The sequence below is a fragment of the Phyllopteryx taeniolatus genome, chromosome 17, assembly GCF_024500385.1.
Source record: "Phyllopteryx taeniolatus isolate TA_2022b chromosome 17, UOR_Ptae_1.2, whole genome shotgun sequence".
Lineage (NCBI taxonomy): Eukaryota > Metazoa > Chordata > Actinopteri > Syngnathiformes > Syngnathidae > Phyllopteryx > Phyllopteryx taeniolatus.
The window spans coordinates 2,862,757-2,887,249 of NC_084518.1; the positions used below are offsets into that span (position 1 = coordinate 2,862,757).

General features: G+C 42.9%; 1 protein-coding gene across 1 annotated transcript; it reads right to left on the bottom strand.

The window, feature by feature from the left end:
• Window position 1: 1 nt before the first annotated feature.
• Window positions 2-23,960, bottom strand: dhrs11a (dehydrogenase/reductase 11a). The gene is made up of 7 exons (XM_061752599.1): window positions 23,604-23,960; window positions 7,280-7,489; window positions 5,473-5,567; window positions 4,711-4,840; window positions 3,463-3,555; window positions 3,318-3,383; window positions 2-3,201 (listed from the first exon to the last, which is right to left on the bottom strand). Exons 1-7 carry the CDS (start codon window positions 23,733-23,735, stop codon window positions 3,160-3,162), a joined length of 768 nt encoding a protein of 255 aa, XP_061608583.1. The 5' UTR covers window positions 23,736-23,960; the 3' UTR covers window positions 2-3,159.
• Between the last annotated feature and the right edge of the window lie 533 nt (window positions 23,961-24,493).

Sequence of the window (24,493 nt, forward strand, 5' to 3'; positions counted from 1 at the left end):
GTGTGGGCGACTCATTTATTAGGTCAAATGGAAGGTTGCTGATTAAAAGGATAAAAGTGTGTTTCAGGAGTACACGTCATGCTGCTCTTATGTGTCGTGTAAAGTGTAATTCAAACCTACTCCACTCTACATGCAATAGATTTCCTTTACACTTTACATGTACACAGTACAATGATATATCTAAAGACATAAGGTATAGGCATTGACACTGTATAGTTTACATATAGGCAGGCAATAGATAAGTATTTATTTCCCACTGAAATGACATACAGTGCCATGAAAAGGTATTCGCCCCTTCTCAAATTATTATTATTTTTTTTTTTTTGCATAGTTTCCCCACTTCATCGTTAAAAATGGATGCATTTTATTTATTAAAGAGAAAAAATATATATTCAACGCTACCTGGCCCTGTGTGAAAAAGTAATTGCCCACTTGTTGAATCAGGAATTTACTGAGGCTCAATCCCATTTTTTTGGGGAAGATGAATTCAATTTCACTGACGACACCCAAGCCTGATTACGTCCAGACCTGTTCAATCAAGAAATCAACAGATCGAGAAAAGCTGCGTCAAAATGCCACAATCCAAAGAAATTCAAAAACAGATTAGAAATAAAGTCATTGAAGCACAATATATACATATAATTTGTTGCCAGTGTATTCCGGCGTGTTTAATGATTTCAGCTATCCATCTACTTTTAGTTCTTCGCAGTGGTCGCTTTGTGTCCAGTGGTTCCACCTTTTTTATATATATAGAGAGAGAGAGAGAGAGAGAGAGAGAGAGAGAGAGAGAGAGAGAGAGAGAGAGAGAGAGAGAGAGAGAGGCAGCACAGTGAGTGACTGGTTAGCACATCTGCCTCACAGTTCTGAGGACCGGGGTTCAATCCCCCGGCCACAACGGAGTGGAGTTTGCATGTTCTCCCCGTGCCCGCGATGCTTTTCTCCGGACACTCCGCTTTCCTCCCACATCCCCAAAACATGCGTGCTAGGTTAATTGAAGTCTCTAAATTGCCCGTAGGTGTGAATGGTTGTTTGTTTATATGTGCCCTGCGATTGGGTGGCGACCAGTTCAGGGTGTACCCCGCCTCTCGCCCGAAGATTTCTGGGATAGGCTCCAGCACGCCTGCGACCCGCCTGAGGAGAAGCGGAATGCAAGACGAATGAATGATATTTACATTTGTCATTTGAAGTGGGGAAACTATGCAAAAAGGAAGAATTCGAGAAGGAGGCATCTCTCTCTCTCTCTCTCTCTCTCTCTCTCTCTATCTATCTATATATATTAGGCTTTACACGATCAGGATTTTTGGGGCCGATCACAGAGTTTAAAAAAACGATAAGATGGAGGAATGTGTCTATTTAAATGACCTGGTCATTTACTGTATATACTTGTGTACTTAATTGGTCCCAAAATTATATTTACAATAAATAATGTATCTTTGTTCCTCTCTTTGTGCCAGTGAGGCATCGTGACAGACAGAACAAATGAATGCTCTTCTATTAGATGGCAGGAAGTACATACAGTCATGCATGTATCCACTTTTTGTGACATTTTTGTTTGTTGGTGTGCCGTGAGATTTTTCAATTGTAAGATATGTGCCTTGGTTCCATAAAGGTTGGAAATCACTGCTCTAGTCAGATCGTGTATTGTAATCGGTCAGGTCAAACCAACATTACAACATGACAGAAATAACGGGGCTAACTTACTGTGATTAAATGACTTCACCCACAATGAAACTTTAAGAGTATGATTTGAAAGAATGCCGGCATGTTTACATCCAACCGTTCGTGCTACCACTAGCTTGCTAGGCTACATAACATTTTGGCGCCTGCTTGCGAGCCGCATCGTATTAAAAGTACGGGAACGTACCTCGAGCAAGCCTGAAACGAACGTCCTCTCCGGTCCTGAGCACCGGTGACCACCAACACGTTTTCCCCATTTTGTCCTTATAATACAAAGTTGGCACACTCCACTCTTGTTGTCGTCGCCACGGTAACGAGTGTATCCAGTCACATTTGAGTTGACAAGATAAAGCCCAATGATCGTAAAAAACGGGATGCGGTGCTATCGGAATACAAGATTTGATTGCAGTCGTCTGACAGTGCAATCGGGAAAGAGCAAATTTGTCTGGTAGTCTGATCCGGCCGGGCATTACGTGTTGCCTGTCCCACACCGCCGATGTTTTTTTGTTTGTTTGTAATAAAATAAATAACTTTATTTGGCCGTGAGATATTTCCAATACTACATTAAAAGACTAAAGGCTAAAAATAAACCAGCTTTTGGATTCAAATATACTGCGTATGATGGCGACTCGGAGTATATGTCTTTTGCGGTCATTGATCGGATCGGCGAATTATGACATTAAAACCGATCAGCATACAATGCTAAATATCGGCCGATACCGATCAGCCCAATAAAATCGGTGTAAAGTCTAATATATGACATCTGTTAATTCTGCCTTGAATTACCTCATTGAAAGTTAATTGATTGAAATTACACAGCCAATTGTTGGATTGCAGGAATGGCACATGCATAAAAAAAAAAAAAGTATAATTAGTATGTCTATTTTTCTTTGATAAATGATTTTAATCTGCACATAAGGGTTAAAAGTGGACAGTTTAAATTCAAAGACAAGTGAATATGACCATATTGTAAGTAAAGGTGGCAGGCCTTAAGAGAATGTTAAATAAATAACCGTACTTTCTACGGTTATTTTTCTATGCCAGCAGATCTGCCTTTCATCAATCAGTAGGTCAAATAATTATAAAAATAATACAATGAATTAATATCAACAAACAATTAGCATTGAAACTTAATTTCAAATAGATATGTAATATGACCTTAAAAAAATGTGCAGTCAATAGCATAGTCTTCCTCTAAAGTTAGGGTCATATACAGTAGATGACCACATAACACAGCATGGACTCCAGTTAACAAACGACCGGTGGCTGCATTCAGTAGTATTTTCACTGTGGTTGTAGTCCACACCCTTCATTTCTTTCATCCATCTGACCTCCAGCCCTCCTCGACTCCTTGCGTTCCTCCACATCCCACCACTGTAGCTGATTTATCACCCCACCCGCGCTCGGCAGAGGTCGCTAATGAGTCACCGCGGCTGCTGACTTGTGGGCTCCTCCTGCGGCGTCTTCCCCCTCGCTTCACTGCTAGGACACCTGCTCCACCGGCCTCATCTGAACATCTCCAATCTGAAGGCAAAAGGTCAACAAGGCAAGTCAACATAAAAGGTTGGAAATCGCTGCACAATCACAACACCCGGTAAAATGAGTATTATGAGACAAAAAAGTGGAAGAAAGGACAATACCTGGACATGAGGAGGGGCACTGAGGACAAATGTGACTGCGCTCGCGATGTCTTCTGCTTTTAAACACTGCACATTTGAGGGTGGGGGGGGGGGAAATATTTGACTCATATTACGACGGAAAATGTAAAGGAGAGTTGTTGCTTACTTTCATACTCTCATACACTGCAGCTGCTTTTTCTGGATCATTGTTGTGGTGACGGAAGGCAAACTCAGTCTCCACTATCCCGGGGGATATACACTACACGAAAGGGAAAAGAAAAAACTGAGTGCTGAGTAACAATTGCTTGCTTAGTAGTTTTCTATCCAGGCTGTGCTGTGCAACAAAAGCCTTTTTTTTTTTTTTTTTTTTTAAAGCTTTGATTTTAAAGGATAACGGTTTTTAACGGTTTGTATCATAATAGGTATAATGTGACGCGCCCGCCCAACCAAGCGTGAAACGAAACGGCCGAGTTAGTCTTCAGCTATCTGCCGATTTCTGAAAATGTGTCTTGGAGCAGGGGCGCCATCATCTATGAATTTGTTGGCCGCCCCACTCGCATAGATGCCAGCGTCGGTTCTATTTAACGCTGGAAATGTTCTATCGGGGTACCTCCTCGCCCCAGTCGACGACAAGTTGAGCGGCAGGAAAACTCCATCAGTCAAAGCGCCGTTCCCCAGCCACAAAAAGCCCATCAGCACCACCGGGTGTACGATTACCGTCGATCGATTGTCGCTTTAACGTTCGTCGAATATCCAGTACGTGTGTATCGTTTGTGTGTTGCTGCTCTGTATGGGTTGAAAAAGCAGCGATTGGGAGCGCTTAAACTGCCGCATTCAAAAGTGTGTTGCTTTAAGTGAGTAGTAGGGATAAAACTATAAAACGGTTTTTAAAATTATCTATACGGTAGATTTGGTATGGAACACATCCCTCTCGATAAACGCAGACACACTGTATATTCCTCACAATTACGGCAATAAAAGGTACGAGACTTTTTGGTTCATGTCGAGATCTCAAGTATTGCTCGAAAAACTCAAAACGTGATCATGTTCCGAATACAAATGACCTGTGGTCTGCAAAACTGTAAAATCTGGGATTTTTGGTTACCTCATTGAGCTGAGGCCTGAAGGGCCAAATAAGAGAAGCAGCTCTTAGTATGATGCACTGCTACGTTGGTAAACATGGTTAAGTAATACATCTCTGAGAGTCTCAGTCAAAACTACCAATTGCTATCTTTGTAAAGGCTGATTTTTTGTTTTTTTTGGTGTTTTTTTTTAACCGCACTGGAGTGTACATAAGCCTAAATGAAAATGCAATCAATTTGCAGGTAATAGGGACACCGATGGAAACAGGAAAAGGTGAAAGGTGAAAAGGACACCAATTTGCAACCGATATTTGACCGTATTACACACTCACAGTGGCTCTGATGTGGGTGTTGGCTTCCCTCAGTTCTTGCCGTATTCCTTCAGTCAGAGCGGTCACCGCATATTTGGTGGCACAGTAGAAATGCTCGTCAGCACTTGGCACCATTCGATGCCCGCCCATACTGTAAGAGGAAGGAGAGGAGTAGCAGCGTACAGTATGTATGAGCTGAACCACAGATTTAGTGACACGTGACAGCTTCAGGTGGCAACACGGCGGATAGCGGTTAGCACATCTGCCTTACAGTCGAGAGGTCCTGGGTGCAAATCTTGGACTCCGACCTCGGGCCCTGGGAATGATCCAAATTTCATCCCGATTGTTATGCGTGGCTGATGTGCAACTACAGGAAACATTTGGTTCAGGTGATCACTGCCCCAAAAGAGGTTTTCAATCCAAAGGTTCACTTACTTTTTCCTCCCTATCCTGGAAATGTTTACGATGTGCTCCAAAAAAATTAAAAATAAAAACATCTGTTTGTGTGGTATTTGTTTGTTGTTGTGACTGAGATGACAATTAGATTACATTTTATGACCAATTCATGCAGAAATATAAGAAATTCCAAAGGGGTCACATAGTTCTTCCTCCCCCTGTAAAAGCAAGCAAAAGTTAAAAAAATAAGTTCAATAGTCTTTGGTTCTGTACTGTTGGTCTCACTTCCATCTATTCATCCATCCATTCTCTATACTGCTCGTCCTCTTTCGGGTTGCGAGTGAGCAGGAGTCTCGCTGATCCTTGCTGCCGGTTTGCCCGACTTACCTGTTAATATTGATGATGTGACCGTCATCCACGTTCCTCTCGTTCATTGATTTGTAAGCCTCCCGGGTGCAGATGGACAAGGCTAGGACGTTCACCTGCAGTGCATGACAAGAACTTCATTTCAAATCGTGTGTGAGAAAAACACCAAAGGAAACAGAAGAAGAAATCGAGTTGATGGAACTTTACTGCGTTAACCGATACGGGAAACCAATAAGGGGTTGGACAAGACAGTTGAGTTTCGCACAATCTTAGTTTTTTGACTTAAAAAAACATTTTGGATAATTGTCCATCCATCCAATTTCTATACCCCTTATCCTCGTGAGCGGGAGCCAAAGCCAGCTGATTTTGGTGCGAGGCCACACCTTGGACTGGTCGCCGGCCAATCACAGGTCAAATATAGACAATCATTCGCGCTCAAGTTCGGGTCTTCAATGAACCTAACATGCGTGTTTTCGGAACGTTAGTAGGCCACAGCTGAGAACTGCTAACCCCTCGTCCACTATGCTGCCCCCGTTTGAGGCACATTTTGTCGTGGTGTAGAGAGGATAACTGTATACTTCTCTGGAAAGGCATTTGAGCGTTGATTGGATATTCTACTAGTGCGCTGAATTGTGCATGTACAGTACGCTCTTTATCCTTACTAGTAGGACAATTCAGTGCACTAGTAGAAAGACTGGGGCACACTTGGAGAATGACTGCCCAGGTAGTGACGTTGATTTTTTCCACTATTATGTGACATTTCTGTGCACTAGACTACATGTTACTAGTGAAGAAAAGTACTTGACAACTGTGTGCTACTAGTACTACTAATGACTAGTTAACATCTAGCGCTTCACAAGAGGTCCTACTACTGCGCAAATGTTAACTAGCGCAGTTTTGCCTCACCAGTAACATGTAGTCGTTCTACTAGTACGCCCTAGTCGTTTTACTCGTGCGCTGAATTGTCTTACCGGTGAGGACAAAGCGCGTACTAGTTACATGTACATTCAGCGCACCGGTAGGATACTGAATCTTTGTTCAAACGGCTTTCCATATTTGTAGGAAGAGTTTGGGGAATCCCTTCGTCCTGTGTTGCAGCACGGCCGCCCGAGTGCACCAAACGCCATTTGGGAAGAACAGAGATGGCAAACAAAACCCGTTTGTCCACAGGTGTCCCAGTGCTTTTGTTCTCGCAGTGTATTCAAGAGGGGCTGTAAATAGATTTTCAGTCTCGCTGGCTTTCCATGCCGGCACATCAGAACTTGGCTCTTTGTGCCCAGCTTGTCTGTCTAAGCCGCTCCTCTAGAGACGCTGATGGACGGAAGGTTAAATTCCGCAGTGAAGCAAGATTGGGCAAGGTGACCAAATCGGGTCAAGCGTGAAGATTAAACAGGCTAAAAATAATACACCGGTGCAACGCGGTCATTTGGGCTGCCATGACAACAGATGGGCGAGGGTTACGAATGCTGGACCCTAGAAACTGGAGCTTCGGGGTCCTTCGTGGTCAAGAGCTCAAATGAATCTGAATGTTTGGGTCTAACGAGAAATAGCGCTTGCTTTCATTAGTGGGCCTGTGCTGTTTTCTGTGAGGGGCGAGCAACAGTGTTTGGGCAGATCCACACATTTATCGATGCATTTACTGTGTGCTTCAACTCTACAAAGGCAAACATTATGCTCGCGATTTTACTGCTTCCGGCTTTTGGGCTCAAATGGAACAACCGCTCAAATCAATATTATGTAAACAAGCATCTGCACTCTAAATGTCTTGCTAATTTTCCGCCGTCTTTTTTCTAGCATAGGCGTTGATGTGCTTATGTGCATCACCCACGTCGATCATATTCCTCCAGCCTTCGGTTTTCCCACTGAGCAGGGGCTCGTTATGGGCCAGCCCGGCGTTGTTGATGCACACGTCCACGCCCTTGTGGAGCGTTTTGATGGCTGAAAACATGGAGAGGATCTCCTCCTCGTTGGACAGGTCACACTTGTATGGGATCAGTGTGCCGCTGTATCCTGCGCTCTGACATTCTGCCGCCAGCTTCTAAAAAAAAAAAACACAAATCAAAACGACATTGCAATGAATACAACACTGACCTTTAGAAACCTTTAAAATAGTCATATTAGTCATTTTTCCCCACTATTTAAAATGATTCTGAGGTCTGATGCTATTGCCAAAACACCTCAAGGATCAAGAATTATAGGACACTTCATACGACACTTTAAAAATCACTTACCGTTTTTTTTTTTTCACAGGAAAAATTGCACTTAACAGTATTGCACCCTCTAAAAATACAGTAATACATTTGCTCTCCACATAATCTGCAAGCACAAAACATGACCATCTCATGCTTTGTTCTTCCTTGTTCCTTGATTAACCTGCCAACTAACACTTTGAGGAAGACGTGGGAATATTCTAATATTCTTCTAATTCCAATTTCAGCAAAAACTGGATGTTATGAAGCAATGGTGGTGTGATGGCACACTCGGGAAGGAGCATGCGCAGGCTGAGCAGGCAACGCTCCAACCAGGTCAGCTGTCTGTCCAGCACAGTGGGATTAGAAACAAGCTGACACGGACCCCCAGCCTGCCAGGCACAGCTGCACCAATCACCTGACCTCCGGCTCCCGGTGCCAGTCAGACAGAAGGAGGCGCGTGCGGGTGGTAAAGGCGGGACTGGTCAGAAACAATCACAGAACAACCGTACCAGGTTAGCATGCAGCTAACAGGAGTTTGGTTGAATTACTGATCAATTACTGGTACTGCTGTCATTAGCTCTGTTCTGTTAGGCATCCACTGGACCTGTGCTTTGATCAATGGGGAATTTTAAATATTTATAATGGGGGTACGAGGTGGACGAGTAGCAAGTCTGGGGAACTGAAATATACTGTAGCTGGGGAAAAGACATTTTAGCATAATCCTGATTCAAGCATCCAGATTTCATGCAAGTATATTTGAATATCAACACTTCCTCAATCAAATGCACATAGCATAGTGCATTGCTTGCTGCGGGACTATTGAGACCACGCCTTCTGAATGCACTGCGCATATTCCTCCATCATGTGCGCCGATGAGTTCGAAGATCGAGACATTTTTTGAAGGGAGATGGGCTCTTTTCATTGAACATTTTGAATGGGACTTTACTGGTATTTTTAGATGGGGTGGTGCATTTTGGGAGGATGAGTGATATTTAATTTGACATTCGTGTATTTATTCGTCAATTAACAAATGAACAGTTCAATAAAAATAAAAACTTGATGATGTTCTACTTTCAAACAAATCTGGTGAAAATACCCATAATTGTGTCATTTTACATTGACAAAATGTTTATATTCATGCTTGAATGTGATACCTCCACAAAATTCCACATCTTAATTTCCATGGAAATTTACCGGAAACCTTCTATACACACCTTTGCAACCTTACCTCTGACACCTAAAAGCGAGACCTATTATTTAGTAAAGTTGTATTATGTTTATCTGAACCTGCCTCCTGGAAGTTTAGGTCAAAACTTATTGGTTTATGTGGACATTGCTAACCCGCTTCATGGTGACAACTCCAGCCACACCTTAAAAAAAAAAAAAAATCTGTGGTGTGCGCTGAAAGTGTTGTCCACTTACACTTGGTACATTGAAGTTCATTGGAAGTCTAACATTGGCATTTGTTGATAGATCTACTGTAGATAATTGAGCAAACACGCCTCATCTCCCAATTGAATGTGCAGATCTCTTTGCTCTGCCTCTAAGCCGTTTAGCCTGGATTATCCAGAGAGAAGGCATTAGCCGAACAGATCTGTCAAAACGCTAAAACACTGACCACACTTGTTTCAGCTGTAGAGAGTGAGACCTTTGCCCCATTTGTCCCCTGTAGGAAATAGACCCCCTAAAGGGAAGCTGTGCTCAAGAAGGCCAAAAACAAGTAAACAGACCATCAGAGAGAGAGAGAGAGAGAGAGAGAGAGAGAGAGAGAGAGAGAGAGAGAGAGAGAGAGAGAGAGCCCGGCCTGTGTTTTGAGAGCGAGAAAATTGGTTATGTTATTAGGGTTAAAGTAGGCACTCAGCCGGGGAGGAACCTGGGCTTTGATCCAGCTCCAACTACAGGAAGTCTCAGGCTGTGAATCTCTGTGTGCATGCGTGACTTCGGGGCACCAGGTGTGTATGACCACTGGCCACGCCTACTAAAATGGCACTGGGGCACGCCGGCCTACGGATAAGCAACCGGCCCTGAAAATGCACACGCGTACACACAAATCATTCATCTCCGTCCAAAGCGTAACTAGATACCCTCAGGTGAGGGTTCAGCGGCAGACCTCCCAAGACAAGCATGAAAAATGTAAGAGAGCAAACCACAAAACAACATTTCTCACGTCATTCTCTCTGTAACACACGCAGTAATGTGTGCGCATACTTCGAGTGGACAGGAAAGGAACAGTAACATTGGAATTCAGTGCAGAGCAAGTCCACTCGAAAGTGCCAACCTCCGCCAACGCTAAACTGTAAACAAAAGTGTCCCATGCCCATGGAATAAGCAGTATTTACCGAATCCCACCAACACACACTGATATGAAAACATTACCACCCCGGCGGAGGTAATAATGCAAACAGCACAGGACATTGTTATTAACATATTGCATATTATCCTCTTGATGTTAAATTCCAGCTATGCATTTCAAGAGGGAATTTTATTTTGTACTTTACTTGTAGCGGACTACAGAAAAACAGTTGATGGAGGCCCCAAAAGTCGTGCGGCATATTGTGCAGTTCAGCGAGTATCAAAAGGTGCTCTGCGTGTGTTTTGGTTGTCTTTTCGTCTTTTTTGCATCACTTATCCCAAAGAAGTACCAGCCTCAACAAGGGGTGTTGTGAAAAAGAAGAATATGCACTGCACTGGAAGTTAATTAAAATAAGCGACTCACATTGGAAGCAGTGGAGCAGAGTACACGCATACCGATAATAGGGCCTAATTTGAGCACTTTTCCTCTCTATCGATCCAAGTCAGAAAATGCCTGATTGTCAGATGTGTCCGAAAGATTACCCTGGCTTAATATCCTGTCACGTGGGCGGCTCCGAAAATGGTTGAGGCCGACAACCGTAAATGCTAAAGCTGGTTTAATATTTACATTTGCAAATCCTTATGTGTTTGGTGAACACCAAGTTTGAATTGAATTGCAATTTGAAAGTGACCTGAAGCTCCTGCTGGTTGCGTTGAGTGTTTGTATAATGCGTCAATGAAAATGACATGCAGAAGAGTTTGCATCCGCTAATTAGTTACCAGATAAGCTAACAGCTAGCCTCGGTTGTTCCATTTCTTCTTCTACTATCGTACGTCGGTGAAGCCCAACGTACAGGCGCCGAGCCGGGAGGCAATAAGTATCCCCACACCTGCTCGGCGCCTCTCACCGTAGGCAACTCCAGAGTGGAAGAGAGTCCAACCCTTCTTGAGGGAACTGGTACCAGAGCCCAAGGCGTGTGTGGAGGCGAGCCTGACTATATCTAGTCGGAACTTCTCGACCTCACACACCAGCTCGGGCTCCTTCCCTGCCAGAGAGGTGACATTCCACGTCCCTAGAGCCAGCTTCTTTTTGTAGCCGGGGATCGGATCACCAAGGTCCCCGCCTTCGGCCACCGCCCTGCTCACAATGCACCCGACCCCGATGGCCCATGGGAAGGGGGACCCACGTTACCCTTTCGGGCCTTTTACCCACCGGGCGCTCGCCTTCGAGCCCCACCTATAAGCCTGGCTCCAGAGGGGGCCCCCGGTGACTCCTGTCCGGGCAAGGGAAAACACAATCCAATAATTTTTCTCATCATAGGGGTCTTTGGAGCCGTGCTTTGTCTGGTCCCTAACCTAGGACCTGTTTGCCATGGGTGACCCTGCCAGGGGCATAAAGCCCCAGACAACTGAAGTACATTTGTATAGACTGTACCTTGTCAGACAGAAATGGACACAGAGCTTATCCCTACTTCTGACAGAGTCAAAGAAATCAATCAATTCATGAAATAATTTTATATATATATATATATTTTTTTTTTTAAACAGTCGTCAATGACGCAAATGGACTGAAAAATACATTCCAAGGAAGTGAAAAGAACATTAGCAGAGATCTACTGTAAATGTAGAAGGCAGACACATTTAAAGTGGTGAGCCAGATCAATATTGAGAGGCGGCGTCTGAACAAAGAGTGAAGAAATTACATTTGTCTTAAACTGATACAATAGAACTCCCTGCCCAGTTTATACCCAGTCTTCCTAGAAAACGTCTAGAAGCAGGACTTATTATAACAAATGTTATAACAGTGAAAAGCTGGTCAGTTCATAAAAACTCAGACACCAGAACTAATTTTGCCTCTCATAATGGATTTTCATCATCATTAATGCTATTGAAACAGTAGCGCAAGAAATGACTGAAAGTAATTGATACAGAAGCTAAGAGGAGGAAACAAATCCTGAAGCATAATGTATTAAACATGATTTACTGTAGAAAAGATTCGAACACCGAACCTCAGAAATGTGAGGCAGACATGCTAACCACTATGTCACTAGTTCTGTCTTACCTAAACATAATGGGGTTAAAGGTGAGCGCGTACTATTGGCTTTGCAGTGGTGTAGATAGACAAGTGACCATTTCTTACTCCTGGTAAAAGGTCTAAAGGTTGAACAAGACTCTTTTATAGCACTTTGCTTGGTGTAGTCTAATCAAGATGAGTAGATAAGCGGCTAAATTACCCCCCCCCCATGTAGTTAAGTGTTCTCAGGAGCTCATGGTAGACTGAACAAGGAACAACATTAACTTTTTAGGACGTCTAAAGCCTCACTCAACTGCCATTCACAGAATATGAAGCCATACAGATATTAAGGCCCTTACACACTGCACAGTTTGCATGTCGCAGACCTTGCATGTCGCAGGGAAAACGCAAATTTGCCCATATTTGGCGCTGATTGTGAAGCGAACAAACAGGAAGTAGCCTGGTGCTTTTCCTGCTGGTTTGTACATTAAATACGCCGGCTCAGCAATGTGCATTTGTCACCATTTTAACGGAAAGCCTTGGCTTTGCTTACAGTGTAATAGGGCGAGGCGGAGGAGACGAGCAGCATCTAAAGGAAGGGTATTGGTTCATCTCATTCTAATGGCACAGGATCTGGGGGAGTTTAGGCTCACCCTTGAGCTACAGCTCCATGAAGACCATTTCGAGGTGTACTTCAGGCTGAGAAGGGAGCAGGTTTCTTTTTTTACCACGTCACGGTACGTCGCCTGTCTTGTGTCTCAAAGCTCGGGACACTGCCACCCTGCATTAATGACCGATTCCTCCATGTTCTCCTCCTTGCTGTTGTCACTGTAGAACTCCGCCAACATCTCCTCCATGGTGTCATCACAGCGTGCAGCAGGTGCCCATGGATCACCATCCAACCTACGTGGCGCTGCGTTGCAGCCTTGCGCTACGCCAGCACATACGGGTTGGTCGAGGGTGCGCTGCGGTAAGTGCAGTGTGAAATGGAGAGTCTACGGCAATGGTAGGCAGACTGAATATGAGCGATAGGGGAGGTAGGTGTGCTATAACAGACAGGTGCAACCAGGGAGGTAAGGTTGTATTTCCACAAACAAAGACGGAATAATCAGGGAGGCGAAGCATTATGGAACGTTTGTGTCAGCAGTAGGATCAACTATGAGAGCAGCCTTTATCCATATGTTCTCACGCTAATCATGTGAGAAAAATGCCTCTTTTGTTTGTACTAGAGACATGCTGAGGCTTGAAGTCCATCCTAGTGATGGCTCCTCCATCGCAGGGGGTTGGGATATTTCTGCAGTTACCGCTGTTTGTTCAAGGTTTCTTCTAGTTAGAGGTATACTGTCATTTTCAAAAGTGCTTGCTCATTTAGGGCTCTTCAATGTATAAGTAGCATAGCCCGAAATGTATTCATCCATGTATTTCTCTATAGGGCTTGTCCTGTTCGGAGTGATAGGAAGGCTGAAGTCTATCCCAGATGACTCAGGGTGAAAGGCAGACTACACCCTGATCTGGATTCCAGTCAATCACTGGGCGATTTGGATTCGAGCATTGAAGGGCAACTGATCCCACACCAGCTGCACGAAGGATAGCACAAATTCAGAAAGTGCCTTGAGATAATATTTGATGTGAATCTGTGCTATATAAATAAAAGTCTTGTGATGTCTGCTATACACGCTCGTTGCAGGCGTGCCTACTAGTCATCCCATCATTCAGCATGTAAGACGATACCTTAGAGCGGAGAACTTAAGGAGTTGGTAATGTAGTGGCTCTTCCTTCACAGATCAAGAATGTACTCGAACTTCATGGGAGCTCAACTCTAACTGGATCGCACAGCGCTTGACTTCTAGTGACCTTGCAGGGTTCATGTTTACAGATAAACACTATACACACCCATTTGTTTCAACTTTAGGGACACAAATTGAATACAAGAGGCATATAATTCTGTCATTACAAAATAAGACTTACTTTTGATTGACTTAATGGACTGATTTATTCATTTAGTGTCATAGTTTACAGCAGTGTATAAGAGTTCTAGATCATCCTAAGAATTGTTTGTTATTTTGCCCTTCTCACAAAGCTAAATAAGAGAAAGAAAACATTAAACACAGCTCTAAGTATGGTAAGTGCAGTTCTACACATCCGCAAACTACAACCACAAAAACATTGTTAAATTAATAAGACTCTACTGTGTCACTCAAAACTATGCATAATCACCTCTGCCACGCCCTGTTTTGACATTGTCAATGTTGATTTTATTTATTTATTTGTTTAAAACATCTTTACGACATTTGTCACCCACCATAAATAGTTTGTTTGTGTTACCTTACCTTTTGATTTCAGAAGTGTTTAAGATATCAACTTGCCAATGGCGATTTTGCATCGGGTCCAAAAGAAGCAGATTCAGAAGATGGCCCTGTGGTGTAAAAGATGTGACTGCATTGTATTTGTTTTGAGATTTGTTTCATTTTTGTGTGTACTAGCAATTGCCCATACATGCAGCAGCGATACCGTAGATCGAGATTTCTATGACAGCGCAAGAAAGCAATGGAACAGGCCGACAACTTCATTCTGGATTTCTTTTCACCTTGGTAGAGGTCTGCACTTTGTAAAGGCAGTATTGTACTCGATCATTTGTCATTTGTGCAGGTTTACTGAATGCTGTGGTTGGAGAGGTTTTTACGTATTCCCTCAAACCAGGACACCCCCCTCATGTAAGTGCACGCACGAGTTGAGAGTGTACACACAAAGTGTCTACAACAAGACAGGACAGGACAGGAAGCGCCCCGCATATCATAGTAGGAGGCCCAACCGGGGAGTGTCAAGTCCAGTAAACCTTAAACCTTGAAAAGTGATGAGCACAGAGAGGACAGACAGCACAATGGTGGTGCAAGAAAGGGGGGCAAGTCATAGGGATCACCGGGCTGTCCAGCCTCATTAGACTATTGACCTCATGATATTACGGTGAACAACTGATGAAAGCCACTACTGACAAATAATGGGCCTCTCAACATAACTTTAAGACAATACAGAACAGGACAATAATAGGAACTAAAGTGGAAATATACAGGTTGTGGCCTTAATGCAAAAACATTTTGACAATTGGCAGGAGATGATTGATATCTCAGTACGTAGTACTTAAATCTCTTTTACAAGTCATGAAATTTTGATATACAGCAGTGTAGTGTACAAAGGTAAAATAGATTTGTTTTTCTTAATGCCGAGATCAAAAATCTACAACTAGCTCACCTGTCAGTGCAATTCTACCCATATTCTCAATGGTTGCTTTTAGTGTACTAGGGCACTTAGCGCCAGAGCTGTGAATCTTGCTTCTCTTTATCTCCGAATCCAAAGGACGCATGATGGATAATTATTGGTTCGATTTAAGTCTCTGTTGACTCAAAGCTCAAATGGAAAACATGTCAGTGGAAAAGCTGGCTCACGTACATACAGCAGTAGAGAAATGAAAACACCAAGAGAGGCTGAGGGTGCGAGACAAAAAGAGTAAAGCGGTGTGACCTGACCCACTTCAAATGCTTTCGAGAATGAAATCTATTCATTGTGCAATCAAAAGCACGGGCAGTCCAGACGCAACAGAAGGCGGCAGAGACTTGCAGACGAAAACACCTGGGCAATTATATAATAGTAAAGAAGTAACAAAAAGGAGTTCCAATATTGATGATACGCATGACTCTAATCCACCCAATGAAATCGGAACATTATTTGGTTCAATATATGCAATTTAGAATGGGTTAAATGGTAACAAGATGCTTAAAAAAAAATTTTTTTTAAGCAAAATTATTTATTTTTTTTAATTAGCTTTTCTGGACAAAACAACTATCAATACTATTCAGAAAATACAAAGACTGTTACTGAATGGATCAGGAAGCTTATCAGCATCAAATTGAGAAGGAAATTAAAGTTTTATCCACGACAGAACTTACACACATTTGTCCTGGCTGAACAAGTAAAAAGTGGCTCATTGACAAAAAGCATAAAAGAACAACAATGGAACGTTTGCTCCATTCAGTGTTAATGTAAAGACACATACTCAACCCAATCTGCATGTTTGTGGCCACATGAAAGAGTACACAACACAGTTAATTGTGTTAACATTTTACTTTAAACACCAATTCGTATATATTTTTTTTGCACTCGAATGACAGTTAAGAATAAAAAAAATTAAAAAACGTGATGCATGAAATGTTGATGCTCGTTGACTCGCTTCAGTAATCCTCCCTCTTACCGTTTCACGACATACTGGCTTTAAAGGTTGAGCACAAAAGGTTTTGTTTTAGGCTTTATTATAGAGCGGTTCGACTTCTTTTCACATTTGTATCACCTTCCCAGTCTGAAATCAAATGTTCCACTGTATTTTGGTGCCCTTGACAACTCAAAAGAATTAAAATGAAACAAAATAAAAAATATTGCATACCATACATGTGAGCTCAAATGTTGCAGCTCGTTACTGAAGTAAGATTCTGCAGTTCGCAACTTTTAAACCTCAAAGAATACACTTTGGACACAGAGGGAAGAGTCGTCTTTCAGCAAAGTACTGTACAACCGTCTTCCAAAGGTCTCAAAAGAGTTAATGTGAAAGTGTATTGCTGCTACTTGGATGCCCCACCGCTCCCATTCCTGCAGAAAGCCCATGGTGACCACACGTCTCTCATTCCCCCCCCCCCCGCCTACTCTAAAGTTTTACACATAGTACAATCATACAGCTGCTAGATTCAATATTTCTTTCTGAGTAGGCACCAAATTACGTAAATCCAACAACAATTTGAACAAACTATCTACATTCACCATGGTTCCATCTCCTCCACACTAATACTGTAAGAACAACAATGTCTTTATTTCTACCAGTGAAAGAAATACACACCAAAAGGAAGCCAGGAAGAATTGCTCAGTGACAGACACTTGCTCTGGCACAGCTACAGCCCGGTTTTCGTAGCACGGAGCGTACAATACTGGCTTTGTCTCACATCTTATACGCAACAGTTCGAGAACAAAGCTGACATCAAATGGAAGAGACGGCAACCGATCACTCATTCCATCCTGCTATTGATCGCTATTGCATCATATTTAGTCTTTCCTAAAATATAATTATATAGAGAACAACTATGGATGCTCTGGCTCTAAAGTAGCCAACTCTAGAATAATGGCTTTTATTTCCATAGAGCAAGAAGAAGAATTTTGGATTTGAAATGACCTTGTTTGAAGGTTACACAAGTACATGACGGAAGCAGTTAACTATTGACAGGAGGGGACCTGCGACCAGAGTAAGAATGGCGGTAAGCAGTCAATTGCGCAAGTCACACGCACTGTAGTGTAAGCATTTAAGGACAAGGTGGGGGACGTTTTTGCTTGTCAACAACACAACTTGACATGACTGACGAGTTAAGAATTACTCGTAAAAACGTACTAAAAAGATTGAACAGTTGGAGAGGTTGGTCACTGAGACCTGTAAAGGTTATAGTGCATTTTAGTTTCATTCTGAAATGTTACCCGATAGCTGAATATCACTAACTTTTTGTGAGTAGTGTATAATATTGTAAAAGACAGCTTGGTGAAATAGTGCTTAACAGGTATGCCTCACAGTCCGGAGATTCAGGTTGGAATCTCTGTTGAAACATCTCTGTGTGGAGTTTGCGTGCGTGTGCTTGGATGTACCAGTTTCCGCTCACATCCCAAAATCGTGCTGGTTAGGTGAAGCCTCTACAGTACCTATGTGTGAATGATTGTTTGTATATATATATGCCCTGCAATTGGCTGGCAGCGGGGACCAGTACACCGCCTCACGTCCAAAGTCAGCTGGGATAGGTTACCCGCCACCCTAATGAAGACATGGATTATTAAACAAATGCATTTGTACAAATAAAGGCCTACCCCGAGAAAACACCCCTAACAGAAGCCTGGTACTGTCTGCAGTTCAGTAACTAAACACCCCTGGCCCCTATTTGAAGAAATATGGTTATATGAACGATACATATGAAAAGATCCAGAGATATACTGTAGTCCATTACTAATACAACAGTTGCTAACAATCACAGGTGAGAAAACAAAATCTTTACAACGGAAAATCCAGATCAGTTGACCTGTAGCGCACCACTGATGGAGCTAAGACAGTTTGAGACAGAGAGAGGCTTAATTATTGGCTGAACAAGATAAGGAAGGTGCAGTGCCTTATGGCCTAGTGTGGGTGGGCAAGAAGGTCTGTGTCATGAAGCCAAACACTATTAACAACAGAAAGTCTACCTCCCCTTCAGAACAAATCGACCAAATCACCGGAGTACTTTATTCTGATGGTCAAAGAGAAGATGACATCACTAATGTCATAAGATTTTGTTAGCGAACAATTCTACACAATGTCACGTTCAAAGGCCAAAGCCTTCTCTGATGGCGCCACTAGTAAACAAACCGTTCTACGTCATTTGACTAAGCCAGTGTGATTGAGAAAATAGGGTTAAAAGCTCGAGTTAGGGTTGCACAGTATACTGGTACTAGAAAAGTACTGCGATACCTAAATGTAAACAAAAAAATGCAATGATGTTTTCAGTACCTTTTTCAAGAGCGACTACTTTGCCCTCCCTGAACATGCTGTGTGTAGTCCGACAGACAGCGAAGAATTCTCCAAAGAAGCGGGAAAACCTGCTCACTCCAAGCTGTTTATCACTCGTAGTTGAAGTTCACTGTAAAACTGATGCATTAAATAATAATAGTAATAATAATAATAATAATAATAATAATAACGGGCGGTTTGACTGGTTAGAACATCTGCCTCACAGTTCTGGGGACCCGGGTGCAAATTCGGCCTCGCCTGTGTGGAGTTTGCATGTTCTCCCCCGGGCCTGTGTGGGTTTCTCCGGGTACTCGGGTTTTGTCCTACAGCCCCAAAACATGTTTGGTAGGTTAACTGAAGACTCTAAATTGCCCGTAGGTGTGAATGTCAGTGCGAATGGTCGTTTGTTTACATGTGCCCTGCAATTGGCTAACGACCAATTCAGCGTGTCCCCTGCCTCTCGCCCAAAGTTAGCTGGGATGGGTTCGGGCACTAGTGAGGCTAAGTGGTATGTAAAATGGATGGACGGATAACAACAACAACAACAATAATAATTTATTTTATGGAGCGCTTCTAAAAGGGTACTCAAAGACACTTTACATACACAAAAAATGCTCGGAGAAAAACAGAATTAGTATAAAATAAAGATTTACACATTAAAAGCAGTTCGTCAGTTGTGTAGGGAGCAGATTCCAGAGGGTGGGAGCAGAGATGGCGATGGCTCTGTCCCAACAGGTTCGATGCTTGGTCCGGTGAGGTTGAGACACCAAGGTTATTGTCGGAGGATGGAGGGGGGCGGGTGAGTTTGTGAGTGAGTAGAAGGACTTTGTACTGGATGCATTGTGGAATGGGAGCCACTGGAGTTTCTGAAGAATTGGGGGTGATGTGCTTTCGGGAGTGGGTGTGAGTGAGCAAGCCGGCAGCTGAGTTCTGGATATTCTGAAGTTTATTGAGAAGTTTGGTGGATGAGCCTAAGATGATGCTGTTGCAGTACTCAAGTCTGGATGTGATGAAAGCATGGATCAGAGTTTCAGCTGCGGTGAAGGAAAGTGATGGGCGGAGATGGGCAAAATTCTTGAGGTGGAAGAAAAAATGTTTTTGTGATGATGTGGGTCTCAAAGTTGAGGTTGGTGTCAAAGACTACTCCTAGGTTGCAGATGTGAGGGGAGGGAACCAGTGTGGTGTTCTCAACAGATTGGCAGAAGTTACCGGTGTGTTTGGTGAAGGATTTGTGACCAATGATGAACATATCGGATTTATTGCAGTTGAGATGAAGAAAGTTGGCTTCCATCCAGGATCTGCTGTCAGTGAGGTAGTTGGTTTGAGTGGACTAGGTCGAGGAGGTGATGGATTTGGTGGAGATCTGGACGTCATCAGCATAGCAGTGGAAATGGACACCATGACGACGAATGACGTTTCCGAGGGGGAGTATGTAAAGGATGAACAGAAGAGGATCAAGCACTAAGCCCTGGGGGACGCCTTGGGAGATAGGGGCAGGAGATGAGGTGCAGTTGTTAACATTGATAAATTGTTGACGGTCGAAGATATATGATTTAAGCCAGGAGAGGGCGGTACCAGTGATGTTTAGAGAGGTTTTGTGACGGGACAGCAGGATAGTGTGGTTTATGGTGTCAAAGGCTGTAGTGAGGTCGAGGAAGATGAGGAGGCTAAGGTGTCCAGAGTCTGAGGAGGGGAGGAGGTCATTGGGGACTTTGAGGAGGGTTGTTTCCGTGCTGTGTTGAGGTCGGAAGCCAGACTGAAATTGCTCAAATAGGCTATTGGAAGACAGGTGGGGTTTGAGTTGGTGTGGGTAACGTACGAGTATTTTGGACAGGAAGGGGAGATTGGAAATGGGTAGACATACTGTATAGAAAACTAAGAGAATAAAACAACGAAAGCCCATTTGCTTAATGCTAACATATGCTGTAACGTGAAACAACATTGAAGGGCGAACAGAAATTACAACTGATTTTATGGTAAATATAAAACTTCAAACAATACAAACAGAGCAGCCCTGAGTGTGAGATTTATCTTTTAATACACAGGTGTCAAACTCGAGGCCTGGGGGCCAGATCCATCCGGCCACGTCATTTCATGTGGTGCGCTAAAGAATATCATGTGCGCCTACTTTTTGCTTCTTGCTAAAATCTGTGCCAAATTTTCAAATTATCTTCACTTCTAATAACATTTAGACATTGCAAGCATTTATAAATGTAATCATACGATTTGGCGATTTTACAATTACAGGATACAGTTTCAGTCATAACAGCCCTCGGAGGGAAACCATAACTACAATGTGGCCCGCGACAAAAATGAGTTTGACACCCCTGTTAATGGGGAGATGGGAAAAACAATTGCTCATCTGCATGTATCGCTTTACAACGGATGAATGTCACAACTCATCACACGGGGCGTGTTGCCGTATTCACGGGGGGACAAACTTAAGATGTACACAACACGAGTAGTGTTAACTAATGCACTCAAATATAGCAATACTGAATTCTGTTCAAGCTTATACAATTCATAAAATAGAGACAAATCTAATTAAAAAGACTAATATTAAGAATGTGCTAATTCAAGTGTCTAAACGGCTATACATACAACAGCATAATTGGGCATGAAAATAAGAAATGATCAAGTCAGACATAACTCTACATTTGCTTACTAGCACAGTACTTTTAAATGTAGGTACTTCACACAAATTTCTGTGCTCTACTGAGCAAGGCTAAAAATATTAACAGATGCAAGGATCATTTGATCTTTGTTTAAAATGTTTAATAGCTGAACCGCAGTGTCAAATGTTTGATTTTATTGATCAAGAGGGGATATATTTTAGAATTCATTTACTAACTTCCACTGTCAAATATTCTTTTGAATTTAGACAAATAAAAAGACCTGGAAGTTCCATGTTTTGTCATCTACGATTCTACTGCTTTTATTCATGTCTTGAGTTTTTGCCATGGCGTTGTTTCAGGATAGGTATCGAGTTACTTTATAGAGACAGGATCACAGTCAGAATTTTGGTATTGTGACAAAATGAGCTTGAATGAATGATTTGCTTTTGTAGGGTGGTACGGGAAGTCTTCTTCTCTACCACTGTAGTTTGAATGTGAGAAGTGTCAATCAAAAATAAGATGCTACGTGAGGTAAACAGCTTGGAAGGGAGACCCAATGCCAGCTGTGATTTTCATTTCAAAAAGGTAAGTTTATTCAAATGCAGATCTGGTGGAAATTCAGACACGATCGTTGAGAGACTGGCTAATTCATTCAGGATGGAGCAATAAACTAAATGTCTTAACCTTGGTCACGGTAGATGTAGCCTAATGGCTAGCATACTACCATCATTTGGGAATGAGCCTAGTCTACAATTGAGTGGGTCTTTGGTGACTAATGCTGTTTACAGTTTGTTAGGCTATGGTAGATGGTCTATTTCCCTATTATCTAACCAAGAACGCTATCACTGCTTGCGCTTGAGTTTTTTTTTGTCGCTCGGATTTATGGCACAAACGAACTAATTCAAGTTGCGTTGCTGTAGCCGATCCTAGCTGACTTTGAGGGAGACCCTGGACTGGTCACCAGTGGACTGCAGCTAACAAATAGACAAACGACCACTCACACTCACACTTATGGACACTTCAGACACAGGTGTGTGAAACACATTTTAATTGTATGGTTTCCGGTTTCCCTCAGCGAGCCATTATGATGAGAAACTACGGTACATATGGAAATGTATAATCGTCTCATTATATATAGACAACAAAACTTTCGCAATTTTGTTCAAATTTATTTATTTATTTATTTTTATTTCATTTTTGGTAAGAAAATAACGCTTGTAATATGTCAACATTATTAAAAACTAAGACAATTTGCAATTTCGGTACAGATTTTAGTGAAAAACATCAAGTGGACACACATGATTTGCTTTAGCAAGCCACCAAAAACGATGCGGGCGGGCGGCAGGCCGGCTCTGGAACCCCGAGCCTCGAGTTTGACACTTGTGAGTGAGAGCCTTCAATGAACCGAACGTTCATTTTTTTTTGTTTTTGGAATGCGGGAGGAAGTTCAAGTACCTGGAGAAAACCCATGCAAACACCGGGCAAACATGCAAACTCCACACAGGAATGCCAGCGCTGACATGTGAACCCCAAACCTCAGAACTGTGAGGCAGGCCGCAGATGTGCGAACCGCCCAACCGTCGGGCTGTCCGTGCACATTACATCTCCTTTAAATCTAAGAAAAGTGTTTTATCAAGACAGTTCAACAGCTCCCAGCTCATACCATGTCCCCCAAGCATCCCCCTGACAACACTAAACAATTTGACACTACCTGAAGATACGATCGATCGCTCAAACACTATGATAGTCGTGCACACAGTTAGCAGACATTATCTATCTCCCGTTTTGAAGTATCGCAGAGAAAAATGTACTGTACATCAACGGCTGTGAGCCCTGTGGTGACTGCTCTGCGACCCGGCCCCTGACCCCGTGACCTCACTGCAGAAGGTCGACCAAAACAAAATGACTAACGCATTAGCAGCGTGGTGCCAAATGCCACATCATGCAGGGGTGCTGCATGATTTCACGATGCATCTTACTGGGGTCTTTCTAACATTCTGATCTTTTCATATACTGTAGCTAAAGAAACTGCAACCACCGTCGATTGATGGCTGGATGGACACAGACAGACAGACAGACGGGTGGATGGATAGATAGATAGAGAGAGAGAGAGAGAGAGAGATAGATAGCTAGATAGATAGATAGGATAAGATAAGATAGATGCAGTGTACCAAATGTACAATGAATGTATACATTGGACGAGCAATGCGCGAAAATACGATATCTGTAATTGTATCCAAAATGTTGTCGTCGTTCTGGTTGAAAATGTCGCCTAAAAGGCCCGTGAGCTTTTAGTAACACACGCACAAATGTTCGCCCATGTCCACAGTCGCCTAACGTTAGCAAAAGTTGTAAAGCTAATGTTAGCACGCGGTTTACGTCCGTTAGCTTGTGAGGGACCGTATTGCACTTAGCTATTCCCAGGAGGCATTTCGCGCGTTGCTTAATCGCCGACGACGGCGATATTATTGCAATACCTCGATTTTGTCGACATTCCTGGCACAGCCGACCACCCTCATGCCTTGCTGGACGAGTGCCCGGGCCACAGCCGCTCCGATGCCCACCGAGGCTCCGGTCACCAGGGCCACTCTGCCTTTCCACCGCTCCATCGCTAACAACGCAGCTCTCGCCGGCACAGGACACGAAGCGTCGGATTCTGCGGCGTATATGTATCCGAATGTACACCGCCTGCAATTTCTAGGATGCTTGAATCTCCTGCCTCAGTGTACGCAGCATCCAGAAGCGCGGTGGCACTGGTGCGTAAAGGCAGAGCCATGCGCTCCTCTGGATGACATGAACCGTGATCGGGTTAAATGTTCGCATAGCATCGCCGCCCACTTTCTTTTTGCCATTTGCTACAAATTTGCATCTTGCGCCACCTACCGGAATTTCAAACAGAAGGCAAATATTCTGCACGCTCATTGTCTGCTCGGACAATTCCCGTCCTCTGCCACCCACCCTGCGATCCAAAAATGTGGAAACAAATGCGTCTTTTTGCTCATTAGATGAATGCGTTAACATTTACCATTAAAGCCCTTTCACTACAAAATGGATTGTAATATTTGCAATTTTCAAATTGCTCAAACAAACATAACACACATTTTCTAAATAATTTTATTCTACAAATAAATACTCTTGAGAATATTTTTATTTTGAATTTGGGAGTTATGGTGTCAGAGTTTATAAAAAAAGTTTTACTCATATACCTTACATTGCCCTGTATTATTCTATATACAGGTTCATCCATAAATTATATCTTCAAAAAGTTCCTTTTAGCACCTCAATACAAAAAGTTTTAACTCATAAGAGACCTACCTAATTTCCATATTAACGTCATTCTGATTGGCTATGTAATGTTCTAATTTCT

What these genes read in the sequence shown, in the direction of transcription:
- dhrs11a (XM_061752599.1), bottom strand. Translation starts at nt 23,735, where the DNA reads ATGGAGCGGTGGAAAGGCAGAGTGGCCCTGGTGACCGGAGCCTCGGTG. An exon ending in GCTGGAGGAATATGATCGAC is followed by an intron (nt 5,568 to 7,279) that starts GTGGGTGATGCA and finishes CATGCACTGCAG; the next exon opens with GTGAACGTCCTAGCCTTGTC. An exon ending in CAGTGTATGAGAGTATGAAA is followed by an intron (nt 3,384 to 3,462) that starts GTAAGCAACAAC and finishes TCAAATGTGCAG; the next exon opens with TGTTTAAAAGCAGAAGACAT.